Consider the following 19,330-nt stretch of genomic DNA (forward strand, 5'->3'; position numbering starts at 1 on the left):
GATGAGGGATGGGCAGCAGAGAAAGAAAGCAGGTGATTGAAGGCCACGCAGAGAACAAGACAAGTGCGGCAGGCCCGCTCCTGAATTAGGCTGCCCAGGGAGGTGATCCTTTGGGGGTGCAGAGAGGCAGCTGGACCTGCCGGTACATCAGGACTGAATCCCCCATCTCTATGGCTGTTCCCAGGTGGCCTGGGGAGAGGAGAAACACCGGACACTGGCCATGAAGACTCTCAGGGCACGGTTTAAGAAGCCAGAGGTTAGTCTGGGAGTGCTGAGATACCCAGAACCCCCCACCTCCCCCCTAGGTCTGGCCAGAGAACCTGAGCATCCATCCCTTCTGGCTCAGCTCCAAAACCCTGCTTCTAAAGCCTTGCTGGCTTCTGCCCACCTTGGCTCCCTGCTGCCCCCTGCTGTCCTTCTGGCCCACTGCTTCCTCCACACTTCCCTCAACCTGGGTGACCCCTCCCTGCACTGCTACCCCCTCCTTCTTCATCTGCCTCCAACGTCACTTCCTCTAAGCCTAGAGCTGCTAACCACAAGGTCGACTGTTCGAATCCAGCAGCCCCTGCACAGGAGACAGATGAGGCTAAAGAGTTATAGTCTCAGAAACCCACAGGGGCAGTCTGCTCTGGCCTGGAAGGTCTCCCTGAGCCAGAATTAGTTTATCCGAGGACCACTATCTCGAGACCTCTGGTCGCTTGTATTGGAGGGTTTCTTCTGGAATTACTTGTACCAGGCGCTGTTCTAGGCATCAGAGGGCCAGCCGCGAACGTGACAGACCCAAATTAAAAAATCAGGAAATGCGCCTCTTCCACGGCGCCCACCGTGGTGGACTAGGGGAAACGGACAGGACTCTAGCCAAGGTCCATGAGGAAAAATGGCAGATTTCTGTGCTAGAGCAGCGGTTCTCCACCTTCCTCATGCCACGACCCTTTCGTACAGTTGCTCATGTTGCGGTGACCCCCAGCCACAAAAATTATTTTCGTTGCTACTTCATAACTGTCATTTTGCTACTGTTATGAATCATCATGTACACATCTGATATGCAGGATGTATTTTCATTGTTACAAATTGAACATCATTAAACATAATTAAAGCATAGTGATTAGTCACAGGGCAATATGTAACTATATATTGTGAAATATTTATATTTTCCAATGGTCTTAGGCGACCCCTGTGAAAGGGGTGTTCCAACCCCCCCCAAAGGGGTCGCGACCCACAGGTTGAGAACCACTGTGGAAGTGTGGCAGGGCAGGGGTTGCAGTTGGAAAAGGGGATGGTCAGAGGTGGCCCTAAAAGGGTCTTACAGCAAAGTTCAGTAGGAAAAGAGGGACGGAGTTGTGTGGGAACTTGTGGGACAAGCATACCAGGCAGAGGGAACAGCATATGCAAAGACTCAGAGGCGGATGGAGCTGGCTTTCCTGCTTTCTGGGTTTGGACTGTGAATTTCTAGAGAGTTGGTGCTTCTTCCTCAATCATCCTTGATGCCGCCTGCTCCCTTCCTGCAATTCCTGCTGATGTGGGGGTGGTCCAGGACAGAGGCTGAGAAATAACGTAATGAGAACCCCAATAGCCAGCCCTCCTGAGCACCCCTTTGCTGGCCTCCACCTCTCATTGACAAACCTGGGAAAAGGGGACCAAGGCTGACCACACATCCAGGAGCTCTGAGTTCAAGTCCTTCTTCTCCCTGGCTGGTCTTGGATTTGTCGCCACCTGTGTGTGGCTTCCCTGTTTCCCTGATGTCTTTTATGATTTTATTCTTTTTAAAATTTTATTCTTTATTCGTTTTGACGCTTATCTTTATTTTCTCATTTCTTTTGGTTTGTTTTATTCTGTTTTTATAATCATTTAATCGGGGGCTCGTATAATTCTTATCACAATCCATACATTCATCCATTGTGTCAGGCACATCTGCACATTTGTTGCCATCAGCATTCTCAAAACATTTGCCTTCCACTTGAGCCCTTAATATTGGCTCCTCATTTTCCTGCTCCCTCCCCACTCCCCCCTCCCTCATGAGTCCTTCATAATTCATAAATTATTATGTTGTCATATATTACACTGTCCAATGTCTCCTTCTGCCCTCTTCTCTGCTGTCCATCCCCCAAAGAAGAGGCTATATGTAGACTCTTGTCATCGGTTCCCCATTTCCACCCCACATTCCCTCCACTCTCACCACTGGTCCTGAAGGAGTCATCTGTCCTGGATTCCCATCTGTTTTGGGTTTTTGAAGATCATTTCATTGGGGGCTCTTCCAGCATGGACGGTATCGAACACATTTGTACATGTGTTGCCATCATTTTCTAAACATTTACATTTTGTTTGAGACCTTGGAATCAGCTCCTTTTTTTACCCTCCCTCCTCACCCCTCCCAATTCTATCTGATTAGGTATTAAATCCAATGCTTGTTTTTCATGTTACTTATTTTTTCTTCCAGCTACCCTAACCTTCCTTATTGCTTTGAAATGCATTTCGATTTATCCTAAACCGCAATTAACTTAACATTCCTTTTTATGCATCTCCTTCCAGCTCACTGTTAATTCCTGTAAAGCTCGCTCTGATTTACTTTAAGTTCAGGCCAGGACTGACTTTTTCTTGTGCATTTTAATTTCCTCCCCTATTTTATTATTAACTCAAATGCTTGTTTGCACTCTTTCTCGTTATTTATAATTTTCCTGCTTGTCTTTATTTTGCTTTTGTTTTACACGGCAACCACCTTATTGAACTGCCCGGTTTTCATTTCATGTGTGATCAATTCCATGTTTTTTTATTCTATCACTTGATGATCTCAGTGCTTGTTACAACTTGCTTCATTTCACTTTATTTACTTTTCATTTTGCTGTGTATTCCCGTGGATTTCCTATTCGTGTTCTGTGTTTAGTTGACTTTATTTTTAGGTGCCTGGTGTCTTTCCATTGATTTATTTCGTTCCATTTCCGTTTTCATTCGTTAATGTTCAACCGGGCTAGACAGCGCTGGAGGGGCCTTGGCACATGTCAAGGCATCTCATTTTCAGGGCCGTTCTGTGGGTGGGGAGCGTTCCTTACCTGGGTCTCATAGGAGAACAGAACCTGCCCCGGGGCACCCACCCATCTAGGACGGGACCTGGCTGCCCTCCCCCAGGGAACGCTGCTGAGGAAGGGAGGGGGGAGGGCCCCGGAGGAGCACCTGGAAAGCAAGCCTGCCTCCAAGGCTGTGGCGGCGGTGTGCACCGCTGTCGTGGGGCTCAGGACCTAAAACCAAGGCCGCAGGGCTGGACTGGGGGGGTGCTGGGCTGGCAGGTCAGCAGGTGTCCGGAGGGAGGGGCCTGGGGCTGGGGCTGGGCCAGGGCAGCAGATGGGAGGCCTGGAAGGGCGGCGGGGAGCGTCTCCTCCTCCCTCGCTGCGCCGCCCCCCTCCTCCAATTTCTCCGCAGGCAGCTGGAGCCCGGTTCAGCTTTTGTTCAGCTCCCCCAGGAAGAAAGCAAACACCCTGCACTTGGGCGGACCTGGCTGGGGGGCTGCCAGACCTTTTTCTTCCAGGGTCTCCTGCACACACAGCGTCCCCCCTCTACCTCCACCCTCCCTAGAGACCCGCCCCTCCCTCTCTCTGCCCTGACCCCTCCTCCCAGACGCCTAGAGACACCCCCCCCCCCCGCCCTCAGTTGTTCCATCTGTGAGATGGGAGTGGTCTGACACCGGCCAGGCTCACTGGAGTAGTGGTTACATGGTGGGCTGCTCACTGCAAGGTTAGTAGTTCGAAACCACCAACCGTTTTTATCACGAGAAAAAGAGGAGACTTTCTACGCCCTCCTGTTAAACAGTTAGAGCCCCTGGCACCCGCAAGGGGGGGGGGATTCTACTGGACCCTATGGGATTGCTATGAGTCAGATTGACTCGTGCCAGTGAGTTCGAGGGTTTTTTTTTCTCTCATCCGTTGGAAAACCCCCGCTTTCGGAGAGTCCGAGGTCCATGGGGAAGGAGCCTAGGTGGTGTGGGGTTATGCATTGAGCTACCAACTGCAAGGTGAGTGGTTCAAAGCCACCAGTCTCTGTAGGAGAGAGATGAGGCTCTCTGCTCCCTGTACAGATGGACAGCGCTGGAGGTGACCCCAACATAACGGGAGTGAAGTTTTTGAGTTTGAGGACCCTGGGAGGCAGAGCACAGTTGGCTAGTCTGAAAAGTTTGGGGGGGGAGGGTTTGAATCCACCCAGCACGAGTATTGGGGAAACCCCTGGGGGATCTGCTTCCGTAAAGATCACAGCCTAGAAAACCATTCGCCACATAGAAACCAGCTTCAGGGCCCCCCAAGAACATAGACGGAAAGGGCGTGGTTTCCAACTGGCCCCGTGGTGCCTTGGAAGAAAGGTCTGGTGATCTACTTCCGTGGAGTTCAACACAAGGAACCACGGAGGCCACGAGGTGTGCGCACTGTTGGAATCATTCAATACCAATGAGCTGTATTGTTTTGTTCTCTCTCTCAGCCTCTAGAGCTTAGACCGTTGTACCTTGATAGGGTAGTGCTTATGGATTGGGCTGCCAACAGCAAGGTCAGCGGTTCAAAACCACCAGCTGCTCCTCGGAAGAAAAAGGAGGCGTTCTGCTTCCATTAAGAGTTGCAGTCTCAGAAACCCACAGGGGCAGATCTACCCCGTCCTGCAGGTTGCTCTAGACTCGATGGCAGTGGATTGGCTTATTTTTGAGTGACTGAACACTTCCCCTGAGCCTCATTCAGGCCACTTGCTGCAGGGTAACGATTGCGGCAACTCATTCCAGAAGCAGAGCACCAGACAGAATGCCCGGCCTGCTTATGTGGTGGGAGCCAAGGCATTACCCAGAGACCTCCGGGCCCCTTGTGACAGCCACTGTGTCTATCCATCTCACCAAAGAAAGGCCTTCCTCTTTTTCCATCCCCCCCCCCCCCACACACACACACTAGTTTACGGAGCATAATGTCCTTCTCCAGGGCCTGGTCTCTCCTGACCACGTGTCCAAAGCATGTAAGACAACGTCTCATCATTCTTACACTTCTTGCAAGACAGATCTGCTGGTGCAGTCCATGGTTCTGTCAATATTCTCCGCCCGCACCGTGGTTCAAGTACATCCATTCTTCTGAAGTCTTCCTTATTCAGTGTCCAACTTTCACATGCATGTGAGACCACTGAAGATACCACGGCTTGAGGCAGGGGCACCTTGCTTTTCAACACCGTGAAGAGGTCTTGGGCAGTCGATTTACCCACTGCCAAGGGTACAAAGCTGGAATTGGAGAGACCAGGGAGGAAGGCACTCCAGGGAGGACCAGGAGTGAGGCGGACCCTTGACCCTGAACCCTGGACAAGGGCGGGATTGCCTAGAGGATTGGCGGTGGGTGGAGACAGAGGGGATCGGGGAGTTAGGGAGTGATGCCAGGATGTGGCCAGCACCCCAGGAAGGACAGGGTGTGGTGGCACAGGAGTGACCCTGCTCAGTCAGCATCTGGTTGGGGGGGGGCGCAGGTAGAGGGGACATTTGGAAATTTGAGACTTGAGCTGACAGATTCATTTCGAAATTCTCTCTGGAGAAGTGGAGGAAGTCACCCCGCCTCTGAGGGGAGGGGAGCCCTCAGGAGCTCCCCCAATTGCACATCCCCCAAGCTCTATCTTCTGTGGCCTCCTCCTGTTGCTGAAAGGTGTGCAGAAATGATGCCAGCCCCCTGATGCTGTGTCATTGTCTTGAAGCTCTGAGCCAGGGCGCGTGGGGCCATGTGTGTGGCAATATGGCTGGGGCAGGGGCGTGTAACTGGCCTTTAGTGGGCGGTGGCCCCGGGCTGCTCACCCCACCCCAGAGAAAGATTCGGCCCCCACGTCGGCAGTGTGTGGGGGTGGGGTGAGGGTGCAGCCTGCGTTAGGCTGCCTGTGTCGTCATCAGTCCGGTTTGGCAGGGGAAGAACCTGAGGTCCAGAGAGAAGGCGAGACCCTCTCTGAGTCACACCCCAACTGGAAAGCCACACCCACTGCCGGGGTGGAGTCCATTCTGACTGAGAGGGATCCCACTGGACAGAGCGCAACGCTGTCCAGGCTGTGAAGCCACCAGGTGGGTTGTTCAAAACCACAAGCCCCCTGAAGGAGAAAAAGCTGTCCGCCACTGACTCATGATCTAGTGGGTGTCCCCAAACCGCAACTGTCGACAGGAGTAGAAAGCCCAGTCTTTCTCCCATGGACTGCTGGTGGTTTTGAACTGCTGACCATGCAGATAGCAGGCCAGCGTGTAACCACCACACCACCAGGGCGTCCACCTGAGGGAGAAAGAGGAGGCTTCCTATCCCCATAAGGTGTTACAGTCTCAGAAACCCACAGCCCCATCAGGTTGCTGTGATACCAGTGAGTTTGAATTTTTTTTTTTAATCTGTGCACAAATGGAACGCCACCTTGTTCTCCTGTGGTGTGACTGCTGGGCTTGAACTTCAGACCTTTCACTCAGCGGCTGCGCACTTGAACTACGGCCCCAACAGGGCCCACGAAGGTGGCCCAAGGCCAGTCCTCTCTGAGGGCCTCCTCTGCTTTAAGCCCTCTCTCTCCCTTGCAATCCTGACTCCGCCCTTCACTGGCCCCGCCCCCGTGGCCTCTGGGCCACGCCCACACTGAGGACCAGACGCCCCTCCTCGGTTCCTACCCCCTATCTTGGAGATGCCCCTGTCCGCCTCCGCTGCCCTCCCACTCCACTCTGGACCCCACCGCTTGACCCCGGGTCATCTTCTCAAACATTTACTTAGTACTCCGTGGCCTGGTAGGTTCTGCTGTGAGACGCATTTCACAGGTGAGAAAAGTCAAGTCCAAAGCAAGTAAGTATCTGGGCGAGTCACAGAGTAGTACGTGCGGGGTGTGGGGCGGCGTGGGCCTGGATTCAAATTCAAGTTTGTCAGATTGCAGAGCCTCCTCCACCCCATCCCGTGGGGCTGAGTGAATGAGATGATTGAATAGAGAAAAGACAAGTGAATGAGTGAGCAGATGAGTGACTGGAGTGAGTGAATGAATGAGCAGATGTGTGCTGACTGATTAAGGGACTAGATGAGAGAATGAATGAGAGTGAACGAATGAATGACCGTAGGTGGAGTGCATGCAGGAGAGATTGATGTGTGAATAAGTGAATGCGAATGAATGATCAAGTGGGTGACGATCGCATGAGTGAGTGGGCAGAGGAGTGAGTTAGAAGACAATGAGCGCACGAATGAATGAATGAATGAGTGAATAAGGGATGGTATGACTGGATGGGTGAGAGAACGAATGAGTGATGGAATGAATGGATCAGTGGAAGGAACGAACGAATAAATGAATGGATGCGTGGGGAGTGAATGAATTAATGAACGAGTTAGTGGAGAACGCGTGAAAAAGAATGTGGCAGAGTGAGGTTGTTGGGTGGGAGGATGGGAGAGAGAATGAATGAGTCAATGAAAGAATGGGGGGGATGAATGATTGAGTGGGGTCACCGGCTGGCTGGCTGGCTGGCTGGCTGGCTGGCTGGCTGAGAGAACGAATGAGTGAGTGCGTGGATGAATGAATGAGTGAATGCCTGCAGGAGCAGGCCCGAGTGGGCCTCGCGGGCGGCGCGTTCCCAGGCCCGGAGCCACCTGCCCGCCGCGGGCTCGGGTGGCAGAGGACACGGACAGCGCAGCCGGTTCCGAGGAGGTGCGGTGGGCGGCCGGCTGCTTGCGGGGTGAGCGAGCCGGGCCCCAAAGGCGCTTCTTTGTGCGGGCGGAACGAGCCCTCCCGGACGCCCCCCACCCTCCGGACCCCGGCTCCCGGGGGAGGGGCCTCCGGGCGGGGCGGGGCGGGGCGGGGCTGGTGGTGGGACCCGCGCAGCGGCCGCCGCCCGGAGCCCGGCCGCCATGAAGCAGCTCTGCCTGTGCGCCGCCGCCTCCTTCGCGGTAGGTCCCGGGGCGGGCGGGGGAGGGGCGGGGCGGGCGCGGGGCTCCTCCCTCCCCTCCCCCCTGGCCCTCCCTCCTCCCCGCAGAGCGCGCTGGGCCTGGCCCCCCAGCCCAGGAAGGATGGGTGTTTGAGGGGGTCGGGTAGAGTTGGGGCAGTTTTGGGGGACGTGGTGGAGCCACGTGGGGGTGACTGGAGAGGAGCATGTAGAGGACATTGGGGGACATTGGGGATACTTTGGGAGGGCAGTTTCTGGACGATTTCAAAGAGCGCCTGAGAGAGGACCTTTATGGGGCGCAGGGAGTGGCTCACGGCTGCTGGGGAGGGTATTTCTGGGGGACAATCCTTGGGGCAGACAATGGGCTCATTTGGGCGATGGATGGCTTCGGCGAGCGCTTTGGGATTTGGGGCCAGAGGGGCTGGGATGCATTTCAGACTTAAGTTTTGGGGAGCGAGGTCTTGGGACTTTGGGGATAGGGTGGCATTTTCGGTGGCAGGAGAGATAATGGACAGGGACCCTTTGTTGGGGTTCCGACGGGGAGATTTTGGAGGCTCCCTCGGAAGGAGCGTTTCATTTCATGGGAGCAGGGGGGCGGCTTAAGTGTTGGAGAGAGACCCCAGGCTGCTCAGGGGATGGGGGCGTTGGAAGGGGCAGACCTGTGGGGCAAATGCCATGCCAGGAGGCCCAGACGTGGGGACGCTGTCTCAGGCCCCTGCCCAGTACCTCCTTCCCCGCAGCTGCGCCTCAGTCCCACCGAGCTGGGCTCCTGCCCGCCCTGCGGCCCCTGCCCCATCCCGAAGCCGGCGGCGGCCAGAGGCAGGCGCCAGGCAAGTGCGCAGGGGCGGGCGCGCCGAGCCCAGAGCCGCTGTCCAGGGGAGGGGGGACAGGCAGCGCCCAACCCTGGCCCACGTGCCTCCGTCCCGTGCGCCCGCAGAGCCAGGACTGGGGCAGAGGCGATGCGCGCCTCCTGCAGGCCGTCGAGAGCAATGACTCCGTGCGAGTGGCCTCCCTCATTGCCCGCAAGGGGCTGGTGCCCACCAAGCTGGACCCGGAGGGCAAGTCCGCGTGAGTGCCCATCCCCCTACCCCCCCTCCAGGGCACAGAGGGGTGGTGGTGACCCTCTGACTGACCCCGGACCTCTGCTGACCCCCAGGTTCCACTTGGCAGCCATGAGGGGCGCAGTCAGCTGTCTGGAGGTGATGCTGGCCCAGGGTGCCAATGTCATGAGCACAGATGGGGCAGGTACTGCCAGCCGGGCCTCTGGGGGTGGGTTCAGATCAGGTGCCCTGGGGTCCAGCCAGGCCCTCTGGCACAAAGGGGTTCCCTTCCCTGTCCATTCACTGGCCCTGGGAGACTTGGGGTGCATGTCAGACGGCTGTGTCCATGACAGAGCCCTTAACAACCAGCAGGCCAGGTGAAGCAGGGACTTTTGGATGGGGTAACGGGGGTTCAGGTAGTGGTCTACTCAGACAGAGGACATGCAGGCGGGTATACCCCCGTGTGACTGCACCCCAAAGATGCTGAGTCTTTAAAACCAAAGGTGGGTTTACGGCCACCGTACCATGTTCCCAACCTGCAGGTACCCACTTCCTGTGTCTGGGTCCCGTTTGGTCACTCTCGCCACATTCCCACCCTTGTTATCGTACGGTTCTGCCACTGGTCTGCCAGTGTGTCACACTGTGGTGGTGCGTGTGCCACTGTGATGCCGGAAGCGATGTCGCCTGCATTTCAAATGCCCACAGGGTCCCCCGAAGTGAGCAGGTGTCAGCGGTGCCCCCAGACTAAGAGCGGGGTACGGAGGAGGAATGGACTGCCCACTTCTGAGAACGAGTCACTGACTCGAAGCCGCTACTGATGAAGATCAAGGACGGAAGCCGTCAGCACAAGACCTCTTTCAAGGGCTGAAAGGCCGTGATGTCACTTTAAGGACTGAGGTGCACCTGACCTGAGCCATGATATTTCCAGTCGCCTCGTATGCATGGGAAAGTGGGACACTGAACATGGGAGACTGAAGAAGAATCAATGTGTTTGAATTAGGCGCTGGCGAAGATGATTGGAAGTACCACGGACTGTCCAAAGGACAAACAGATTGGTCTTGGAAGAAAGAACTACAGCCAGAGTGCTCCTTAGAGACAAGGCTGGTGAGACTGTGTCACTTCCGTCGAGCAAGTTGTCAGGAGAGAGCCGTCCCTGGCGAAGGCCATCATACTTGTGAGGGTGCAGGAGCAGCTCAAAAGAGGAAGGCCCTCTCCCAGATGCCGGACACCATGCTCAGCGGGCTCGGACCGAAGAACCATGGTGAGGATGGCCCAGGACCGGGCAGGGTTTCGTTCCGCTGTACATCGTCGGGGCACTCTGGGTCAGAACTGGCCCAATGGCAGCCAGCAGCTACAGCCAGTATGACTCCTGGTGCTAGAGGCAGCTGGAAGGAGCCCTAGTGGCGCAGTAGGTTATGAGTGGGGCTGCTAACCACAAGGTCAGTGGTTCAAACCCACTGGCCGCTTGGTCTGTTCCCATAAACATTACAGTCGTGGGATTGGGTTCAGTTGTTCTCAATCCTGCAGGACGGCTGTGTCAATGACCGTGGGTTTGAGAGGCAGGTGGAGTCCTGTGGTTAAGCATTCACCTGCTAAGCAAACGATCTGGGGTTCAAACCCACCAGTTGCCCCATGGGACAAAGATGTGGCAGTCCACTTCTTGTTCAAGGTAGCAGGCTGGGAAACCCCCAGGGCAGTTCTCCTCTGCCCAGCAGGGTGACTGTGCGTAAGAATGGACTCAGTGGCAGTGAGAGTGAGATTGGGAGCTGGGGTTGCAGCTGAGATCAAAGGGGAGAATGGGTGTCTGATTCTCTTAGGGACTGCAAGGAATCCTTGAGATAGAATGGATAGCCAAGGGGAATAGTTAGGATCCCCCAGCGGGAGTGGGGTGGGGCAGGGGGAAGCCAGGTGCGACAATGGCCAGCTCCTTGTTCAGGGCCTTCGAGTCGGTTCTGACCTATAGCGACCCTGTGCACAACAGAACAAAGCACTGCCCAGTCCTGCGCCATCCTCACCACCATTTCTGTCCCTGAGCCCATGGTTGCAGCCACGGTGTCTGTCCATTTCACTGAGGACCTTCCTCTGTTTGCTGTCCTTCCACGTTACCCAGCATGCTGTCCTCTCCAGGGACCGATCTCCGTCACACGACTAGCTGGAGGCTTCTCACTCACTGCCATGGAGTTGGTGCTGACTCACAGCGACTCTATCGGACAGGGTTGAACTGCCCCTGTGGGCTTCTGAGACTGTCACTCTTGATGGGGAGGGAAAGCCTCATTCTTCTCCGGAGAGGTGACTGGTGGCTTTGAACTGATCAACTTTACATCAGCAGGGCCTCTTAGCTGGAGGTGTGGAGAACAGCAAACTGGGGCACATATCTGCCCCTGAAGTGCCAAGCACATGGGAGATGAGTCGGGGCTTGCAGAACAATGGTGGGCTGCAGTGGGCGGAGCTGGAGCGTGATGGGCAGAGGACGCCACCGGGAACCTGTGGAGCATGGAGACCAGCCGGCCGGTGTGGGCGACGACACTGCCACGGCATTGGGCATTGTGTGGGACACACAGACTGGCTGTGGCTTGGAGAGTCTCCAGCTGCAGGAAGCAGGGAGGCTTTGGGAAGTACTTGGGGTTTGGGGGAATTGCCAGGCATCATAAATAACAGGCAGACCTCAGAGAGATCGTGGGCTCCATGCCAGATGACACACCTCCCATCACCACCCTCAACAAAGTACCCAGGGCTAGAAAGCCACTTCCACACTCTGGGTTTTTTGTTTTGCTGTTGTTTCCCAGGACCTACAAAAGTGATGCTGACATTAGACTCGTCTGTGACACGGGCAGGAAGATGGGGGAGGTGCCCACCAGTCTGTTCTGACTCAGCACACCCGTGCACACCCACACCCGATTTGTTCTCACGTTTGAGGCCCTAGTTGCAGGCCACTAGGTCCATCCCCCTCCTCGAGGGCCTTCCTCTTTGTCGCTGCCCCTCCACTTTACTCAGCATGGTGTCCCTCTCCAGGGACCGGTCTCTCCGGGCAACACGTCCGAAATCTGTGAGACGAAATCTCGCCATCCTTGCCTCTCAGGAGCACTCTGGCCATGCCTCTTCCAATGTTCACGGTTCTTTGCCAGCACCGGGACCCCAAGGCATCAATTCCTTCTTCAATCTTATTTATTCCGGGCCCAACGTTCACCTGCACATGTGGTTGCTGCAATTAAGGGCTAGCGAGTCCGTCCCAACGTGCAGTGACCCTGCACACAACAGAAGCAAACACTGCCTCGTCCTGCGCTGTCCGCAAAGCTGGTCCTGTCCCTGAGTCCGCTGTTGGAGCCGATGAGGGGATTGAAAGGACCGTGCCTTGGACCAGGCACACCTTAGTCCTCGAAGTAACATCCTTGCTTTTCAACCCTTTAAAGAGGCCAGGTGCAGCAGATTTGCCTAACGCAATGCATCATGTTGATCTCTTGACTGCTGCTTCCATGCGCATTGATTGGGGATCCGCACAAGCCGACTTCATTTGTCCCCCATTGATCATGGTGTTGCCTATTGGTCCAGCTGAGCTGGAGAATAAGCATGGTGGAAACAGGGCGAGAATGACCAAAGGGGGACCCAGAGGCTGTTGAAACAGGGGCCCAGGCAGACTTGCTGGAAACAGATTGGCCACAAAGTTTCCATTTGTAAACAAACGGCTGTGTCCGGGTGACTTGGGCTCCAGCGCCCCAGCAAAGCTTCTCCTCCCGTAGGCTACAACGCCCTCCACCTGGCCGCCAAGTACGGGCACCCGCAGTGCCTGAAGCAGCTGCTACAGGTGAAGGCGTGCTCTCTCCGCTCTGATCCCCACCCCCAAGCCCCGGGGGCTCCCTTGGACCCTCCTTCTCTTCCCCGGAGTTCCAGAAGTTTCCAGAGCCTCAAGATACTCCTCAAATCCTAGCTGTTCCTTAATCTCCTTTCATGCCCGAGCCCCAGCTGTTCATTGGACAATCAGATAGTCCTCCAAGCACCCAGGCGCACAAGCACCCCAGCATCTCCACAAGCCTAGCGAAACTCTCTCAGCCTGGCCCCTCTGAGTGCTCACCCATATCAACGCTCTCTGTCACCCACTGCCATGCAAACAAAGGGGTGGGGGCGGGGGCATAGGTGCCACAGAGCAGGTGAGAAGAGAAGTAGAGCAGAGCTGGAAAGGGGGTCCCCAAGAGGTCAGGCAGGCTGTATGGCCCTGCCCCCACTGACTCTCCCCTCCCCAGGCCTCCTGTGTGGTGGACACAGTGGACAGCAGTGGGTGGACCGCCCTACATCATGCAGGTGAGTGCTGACCAGCCTGGCACAGAGGGGGACAGGCTGGGGTGTGAGCCTGCCTAGGACATGGGGGCCCTGCTGTCAACCTTCCTGCCTCCCATCCCCTTTCCCACCAAGCCCCGGTGGCCCCCAGCCCTCGATTCACAGACTGTTACCCCACGGTGGGAGGGGGGTGGGTGTAGGCAGAGCCCTGGTAGCGAAGTGGTTACATGATGGGCTGCGATCCACAAGGTCAGCAGTTTGAGACCACCAGCCAATCTGTGGGAGAAAGATGAGGCTTTCTACTCCCCTAAAGGGTTACAGACTCGGAAAATCACAGGGACAGTGCTACCCTGTCCTGTAGGGTGTCTGTGGGTCAGAACTGACTTGGTAGCAGTGAGTTTAGTTTCTGGTGTGAGTGACGGGGAACCCAGGCCAAGGGACCCCAAAGCACAGCCTACTGCGCACCAGTTCTGGGGGCAGACGGTGGCGCTGCCCCTGAATCACAGTTCCTTTGAGGGACCTCCAAGGAAGGTCAAGAGGCCAAAGGTCATCACCAAACCCCTCTGGCCAGAACCCAGCCCGACGTCTGCCCACTGCGCCCCTGAGACTCGTGGTTTTCATGGGCGACTCCAGAAACATCTGTGTGGAAAGCAATTGAGTTGAGCCTCCTCACCTGTGTGAAAGCGCTCTACACCTGGAATATGCTGCCACCTGGTGGCGGCAGTGTCTTTGGCACACGATGAGCAGTTCATGGGGTTCCTGCTGCTCCTCAGAGGAGAAAGATGGGGTTGTCTGCTCCCATAAAGAATTGCTGTCTCGGAAACTCACAAGGCAGTTCTACCCTGTTCTGTAGGGTCACTATGAACTGGCTCCGTAGCAGTGAGTTTAGTTTTTGGTCGCCCTGGTGAGTTGTTTGTCGGGCTCCTAATTGCAAGGTCAGTAGTTCAAAGCCACCAGCTGCCCCACAGGAGACCGACAGGGCTTTCTACTCCCGTAAAGAGCGACTGTCTCAGAAACCCACAGGGGCAGCTGTGCCCTGTCCTGCAGGGTCGCTGTGAGTCGGCATCGACTCCGTGGCCTGGGGTTTGGTTTTGAGCCGCCAAGTGCCTGGCCCTGTCCTAAGCATTGGGGACAACGCAGCGACCAGAACCCTATGCCGCCTTGGCCACGCAGCAGGTGTTTGGAGTTGGTCGGCTGAACAAAAAGTTCCCCCCTCACTCTTGTAACTTTGCATTGTGAGGAGTGAAACTGGTTTTTCATTCCACAAGTGACATCTGAGGTGTCTCGTGACTGGATGGCTCTCCCCTTGGTGGCCCACCGTCTTCCCCCCTCCTCCTGGCCTTTCCCATTTCCCTACCACCTCCTCTCCTGTCCTGCCCGCCCTCTGAACTCCCTCCCTGGACAAAAGCTCCCCTTTGGATCTCCTCTGGTTGGTTGTTCTAAAGAGCCCTGGGGGGGAGGGACTGAGCTGCTAACTGCAAGGTCGCTGGTTCAAACCCACCAGCTGCTCCTTGGGAGACAGAGGAGGCCAGAGTCCCAATCGACTCTGTGGCCACAGGTCTGGCGGGTTGTTCTAAGGATCGGGCCCTCCTCTGGGTTATTACCCACCTCATCAGCCTGTCCTGTCTGTGGTTCCGATGAAAGTTGGACCTTAGGGGTAAGCTCAGCTCCAGCGGAGAAAATAGATTCTTGAGCTTAATCAGACAGCGTGTCCTGTGGCGCAGGACCAAGAGGTGTTTTATTCCATTGTATTCGGGGTTGCTGTGGGTCGGAACAGACTGGACACCACCTGACAACACCATGCCAGTGGCCAGGGATCCCCACCCCGGGGGTTCTAGAACCCGTGCCCTTGTCGAGACCGACAGCCTCCCAGTGAGCCAGGGGTTGGGGTGGGGGTGTCTCTCAGAATAAACCTCAGAAGACCATCTTACCCAGATGATGTCATTCCCGTCACCCTCCTTCAAGGACCTGCAGGCTCAGCCCTGCTGACTTCTCCAGCCACACCTCCCATCATGCCCTGCTTCCCTGCTTGAGCCTCTGGGCACACACACTTCCTTGACCCCCTTTCCACCGACCCCAGGGCCTTTGCATGTGCAGTTCTGGTGGTCTCCTCTGTCCCCCTCTTCATCTTCAAAACAGCTCAGATCAACCTCCACACACACACACACATACACACACACACACACACACACACACACACACACACACACACACACGAGCCTGCCCAAAGCCCCTGCTACGTCTAGAGTCCTCTGTAAAGATCCATCACACATTCCGGGTGAGGACCTGATTTCCTCCCGTCAAATAGGGAACCATGCCTTTGGATGGCTCTCCCCAGGGGAGGTGGGTCATTCTAGTGTGGCATAGTGGTTATGCGGTGGCGGGAGACACGCCAGGCTTCCTATTCCTATTCCTGTCAACAGTTACCTTCTCGGAAACTCTCGGAAACCCACAGGGGTTGCTCGATGGCTGTGTGCTTGGATGCTTTAATCAAGGTCCAGAGTTAGACAGTGACCTGTTGGCTTCCCTTTCCCTCTCCTCTCCCCACAGCGGCTGGTGGCTGCCTCTCCTGCTCAGAACTTCTCTGCTCCTTTAAGGCACATCTGAACCTCCGAGATCGGGTAAGCACGCCTCTGCGACCTACCGGGAAAGAGAAGGCCACAGGGGGTGCACGTTGCCACCATGTGGCAGCACCCCAGGGCAAACCTCACCTGGCAAACCGTGTGAGGCAGCGCCTTATGTCCCCCTGCCCCCCCCCACGTCACCCCTTCTGCTCCACCAGTCGGGCGCGACACCCCTCATCATCGCGGCTCAGATGTGCCACACAGACCTGTGCCGCCTCCTCCTGCAGCAGGGGGCTGCCGTGAATGACCGGGACCTGCAGGGCAGGTGAGCATCTGCCCTCCACCGTGTGACTCCGGGCCAGGCTCTTAACCTCTCTGATCAAGGGGGGGTGGAAGTTTGGGGCTGCTCTGACCCCTCCCTCAGGAGCCCTTTCCTCTCCGGGCCCACCCCACCACCCCCTCCCACCAGGACGGCCCTCATGCTGGCCTGTGAAGGTGCCAGCGCGGAGACTGTGGAGGTGCTGCTGCAGGCTGGGGCCCAGCCCGGCATCACCGACTCCCTGGGCCAGGACGCGGCTCACTACGGTGCCCTGGCGGGGGACAAACTCATCCTGCACCTCCTGCAAGAGGCGGCCCAGCGCCCCTCCCCACCCAGCGGTACGTGGGCTGCCCTCCAGGGGGTTTCAAGCATCCCCAGCTCCTGCTAGGCAGTTGCTTGTCACCCCTCTTCCCCCTCATTTCTCCCTAGGGGAGGCTGCAGGGCGCTCCCAGGCCTACTCAGGGCCGTCTCAAGGAGGCCCAGGGCAGTCAGGGCCATGTGGGGTCCACTCGGGGCAAGACGGGTCATCTCTTGGCCTTTCCTGAGAATGGATACCCACGCATCCAGCCATCCCAGTCTAGAGGGTTACTGCCTTCTCCGTGAGCGTTTTAAGGCCCCCACTACCAGGATTTACCAGCCCCCCCCCCCAACACACACAGTAACTCAGCCCACTAAGGCCCTTTCTGGGGCTGGGACTGGGAGGGGCCCCAGAACAGAGTGGCTGACTCCGTGTCCCTTTCTCCCCTTCCTCCCAGAGGATGACTCAGGAGAGGCCTCTTCTCAGGTATGGACCCCTAACCAGTCCATGAGTCCCCCTCTCTCTGCCCACACCACCCTCACCAGCTTCTCAAGGGGTTAGGGTTGCACTGGAGGGCCTGTTTGGAGAGAATGCTACCTTCCAGGGCACTCTGCCACCAGGTGGCATCCACTCCATCCCTTCCAGAACTGGAAGAGAAACAGGCCCATATCTCCGTGCTGGGGTGGGGCCCAGTAGGGGACTGAGATGGCCGAGGGCTGGGGTAATCCAGGAAACCTTCCTGGAGTGGGCAGGCCGGACCTTGCTCTCTCTTTCTCACCCCGCTCTGCAAAGGGAAAGGAGAGAGTGTGCTGGGCAGAGGCTTAGGGAGGGAGAGAGGGACTTGCTTGGGGTCATGCAGGGAGTTGGGGGGAGGGGCAGGGGAGGTCTGCTGCCTTGGTTGGTTGGATGGGAGGCTACCTGGCCGGTGCACCCTATGTCTCCCCCACCCGTAGAATTCTGGGTCCAGCCGTGAGAAGCCAGGAACCTCCAAGAAGCGGAAGGCACCTCAGCCCCCCATCAGCATCCCTATGCCGGTGAGAGACGCCATGGAGACATGGGCCCCTCCCCACCCCCCAGGCAGAGGGAGGAGGGACGCTGGCTCAGATATGGGCGGGGCCAGCCCTCAGGTGTCACAGGAAGGTGACGGGTCCCCTGGCTGCACCACAGGATGACCGAGAAGCCTATGAGGAGATTGTGCGGCTGCGACAGGAGAGGGGTCGGCTGCTGCAGAAGATCCGCGGGCTACAGCAGCACCAGGATCGGAGGGTGCCCGAGGTGGGGGCACCCTGGGGGCAAGGTTCCCCACCTCACCTGCCTCCTCTGCTCCTCCTCCTCTCTTCCGCTAGCTCACTCCACTCCAGCCACAGAGGCTCCCCCAGGGCTGCTCCTACAACTCCTGGGTCCTAACCTTCCCCAGGGCCTTTGCACGAACAGAACGAACCCTGTACCCCTCCCCTGGAGCGGTCTCCCCAGAGACCTGCCTGGCTCCCTCCCCTCATTAGAGAGACCTCCCTGCTCACCTTCGTTTAGACTACAAGCCGCCTCACTTCCAACACACCCCCTCCCTGTGTGTTTATCTGTGGCACTGGTTGCTGGGGGATATGCAGTATATTTCATTGAGGTCTCCCATTTAAACTCTCATTCCAAAAGGGCAAGCGAGGCTGGCGGTGCCCAGTTCCCAGTCAACAAACACGAAAAGCAAACTCACTGCCATCGGGTCGATGCCGACTCATAAGGACCCTGTAGGATGGGGGAGAACTCTCCCCGTGGGTGTCCAAGGCTGTAACTTCTCTGGGTGTAGCCCCATCTTTCTCCTGTGGAGCAGCCGGTGGTTTCACACTATTGCCCTTGTAGTTAGCAGGGGTCTGAACCTGTTGGATGAATGAATTGTCGGGGGAGGGAAATGAATGAATGAAGAATGAGCAAGCAAAGTCAAGGTGTGACTCATTCTCTAAAAATTCAAACAAACTCACTGTCCTCAAGCTCCAGGGATCCTATCGAATAGAGTAGAACTGCCCTGGTGGGTTTCCAAGGCTGTAAATCGTTACCGGAACAGAAAGGCCTCATTTTGCTCCCACGGAGTAGCTGGTAAGTTTGAACTGCAGCCCAGTCTGTTACGCACAATGTCACCAGTCCTTCTGGCTGAGTCAACCTAGAATAAGGACAGCCGGTGCTCCCTCTTCCAGCGTGTTGTGAGGGGCCATCCAGTCGGCCCTGACCCACAGCGACCCCACGCACCACAGAATGAGACACCTGGACCATCCTCGCCTTCCTTCCTGTGCCTGAGCCCACTGATGCAGCCACTGTGCCCATCCATCTCGTCAAGGGCCTAATTCTTTATCGCCGCCCCTCCACTTGAGCAAGCACGCTGTCATCCAGGGACCGGTCTCTCCCGACAACATGCCCAAAGTTATGTGAGACAAGGTCTCGCCCTCCTCGCCGCCTCTAAGGAGCGCTCCGGCCATGCTTCTTGGAAGACAGATCTGTTTGTCCTGTTGGCAGTCCACGCTGCTGTCAGTATCTTTGGCCGGCGCCACCATCAAACATCGGTTCTTCTTCGGCTTCCCTTATTCAATGTCCATCTTTCACAGCCCAGGGAGTGGTGTCTCCGTGTTTCTGTGTCTGCTGAACCAGCCAGTTGTGACCCAGCCTTGGTCAACATCAGCCATGCCGTTTCTCTCTCCTCTCTGCCCTGGTAGTGCTGTGGGTTAGGCATTGTGAATCTCCAGGTCGGTGGTTCAAACCCACCAGCGACTCCACGGGAGAAAGACGAGGCTGTCTGCTCCCAGAACGATGTACAGCCTCGGAAGCCCTCGATGGGGTCACCGTGAGTCAGAATCGGCTCGGTGGCAGTGTTTGGTGTTCTGGTGTTTCCCACCCATGCTCAGGGCCTGGGAGCACATGCCTCAGAAGCCCACACAGTTACAAACTGATACTTTTTAGTCAGTAGATGAGTGTGCA

General features: G+C 56.6%; 1 protein-coding gene across 3 annotated transcripts in view; it reads left to right on the plus strand.

Moving 5' to 3' along the window:
- The first annotated feature begins 220 nt into the window (after window positions 1–220).
- Window positions 221–19,330, plus strand: part of ANKRD24 (ankyrin repeat domain 24) — a 32,277-nt gene continuing 13,167 nt past the window's right edge. The window contains exons 1-12 of one of the 3 annotated variants that reach the window (XM_075535580.1): window positions 221–256; window positions 8,617–8,706; window positions 8,814–8,944; window positions 9,033–9,121; window positions 12,654–12,718; window positions 13,155–13,212; window positions 15,739–15,809; window positions 15,971–16,077; window positions 16,222–16,409; window positions 16,827–16,855; window positions 17,323–17,403; window positions 17,537–17,644. In XM_075535580.1, coding sequence (XP_075391695.1) covers window positions 221–256; window positions 8,617–8,706; window positions 8,814–8,944; window positions 9,033–9,121; window positions 12,654–12,718; window positions 13,155–13,212; window positions 15,739–15,809; window positions 15,971–16,077; window positions 16,222–16,409; window positions 16,827–16,855; window positions 17,323–17,403; window positions 17,537–17,644 — 1,053 coding nt within the window. Of the gene's footprint in view, window positions 257–7,841; window positions 7,881–8,616; window positions 8,707–8,813; window positions 8,945–9,032; window positions 9,122–12,653; window positions 12,719–13,154; window positions 13,213–15,738; window positions 15,810–15,970; window positions 16,078–16,221; window positions 16,410–16,826; window positions 16,856–17,322; window positions 17,404–17,536; window positions 17,645–19,330 lie in introns of those variants that run through there. The other 2 variants (XM_075535584.1, XM_075535581.1) reach the window with 2 other exon arrangements.

The sequence above is a fragment of the Tenrec ecaudatus genome, chromosome 1 (genome assembly GCF_050624435.1).
Source record: "Tenrec ecaudatus isolate mTenEca1 chromosome 1, mTenEca1.hap1, whole genome shotgun sequence".
Lineage (NCBI taxonomy): Eukaryota > Metazoa > Chordata > Mammalia > Afrosoricida > Tenrecidae > Tenrec > Tenrec ecaudatus.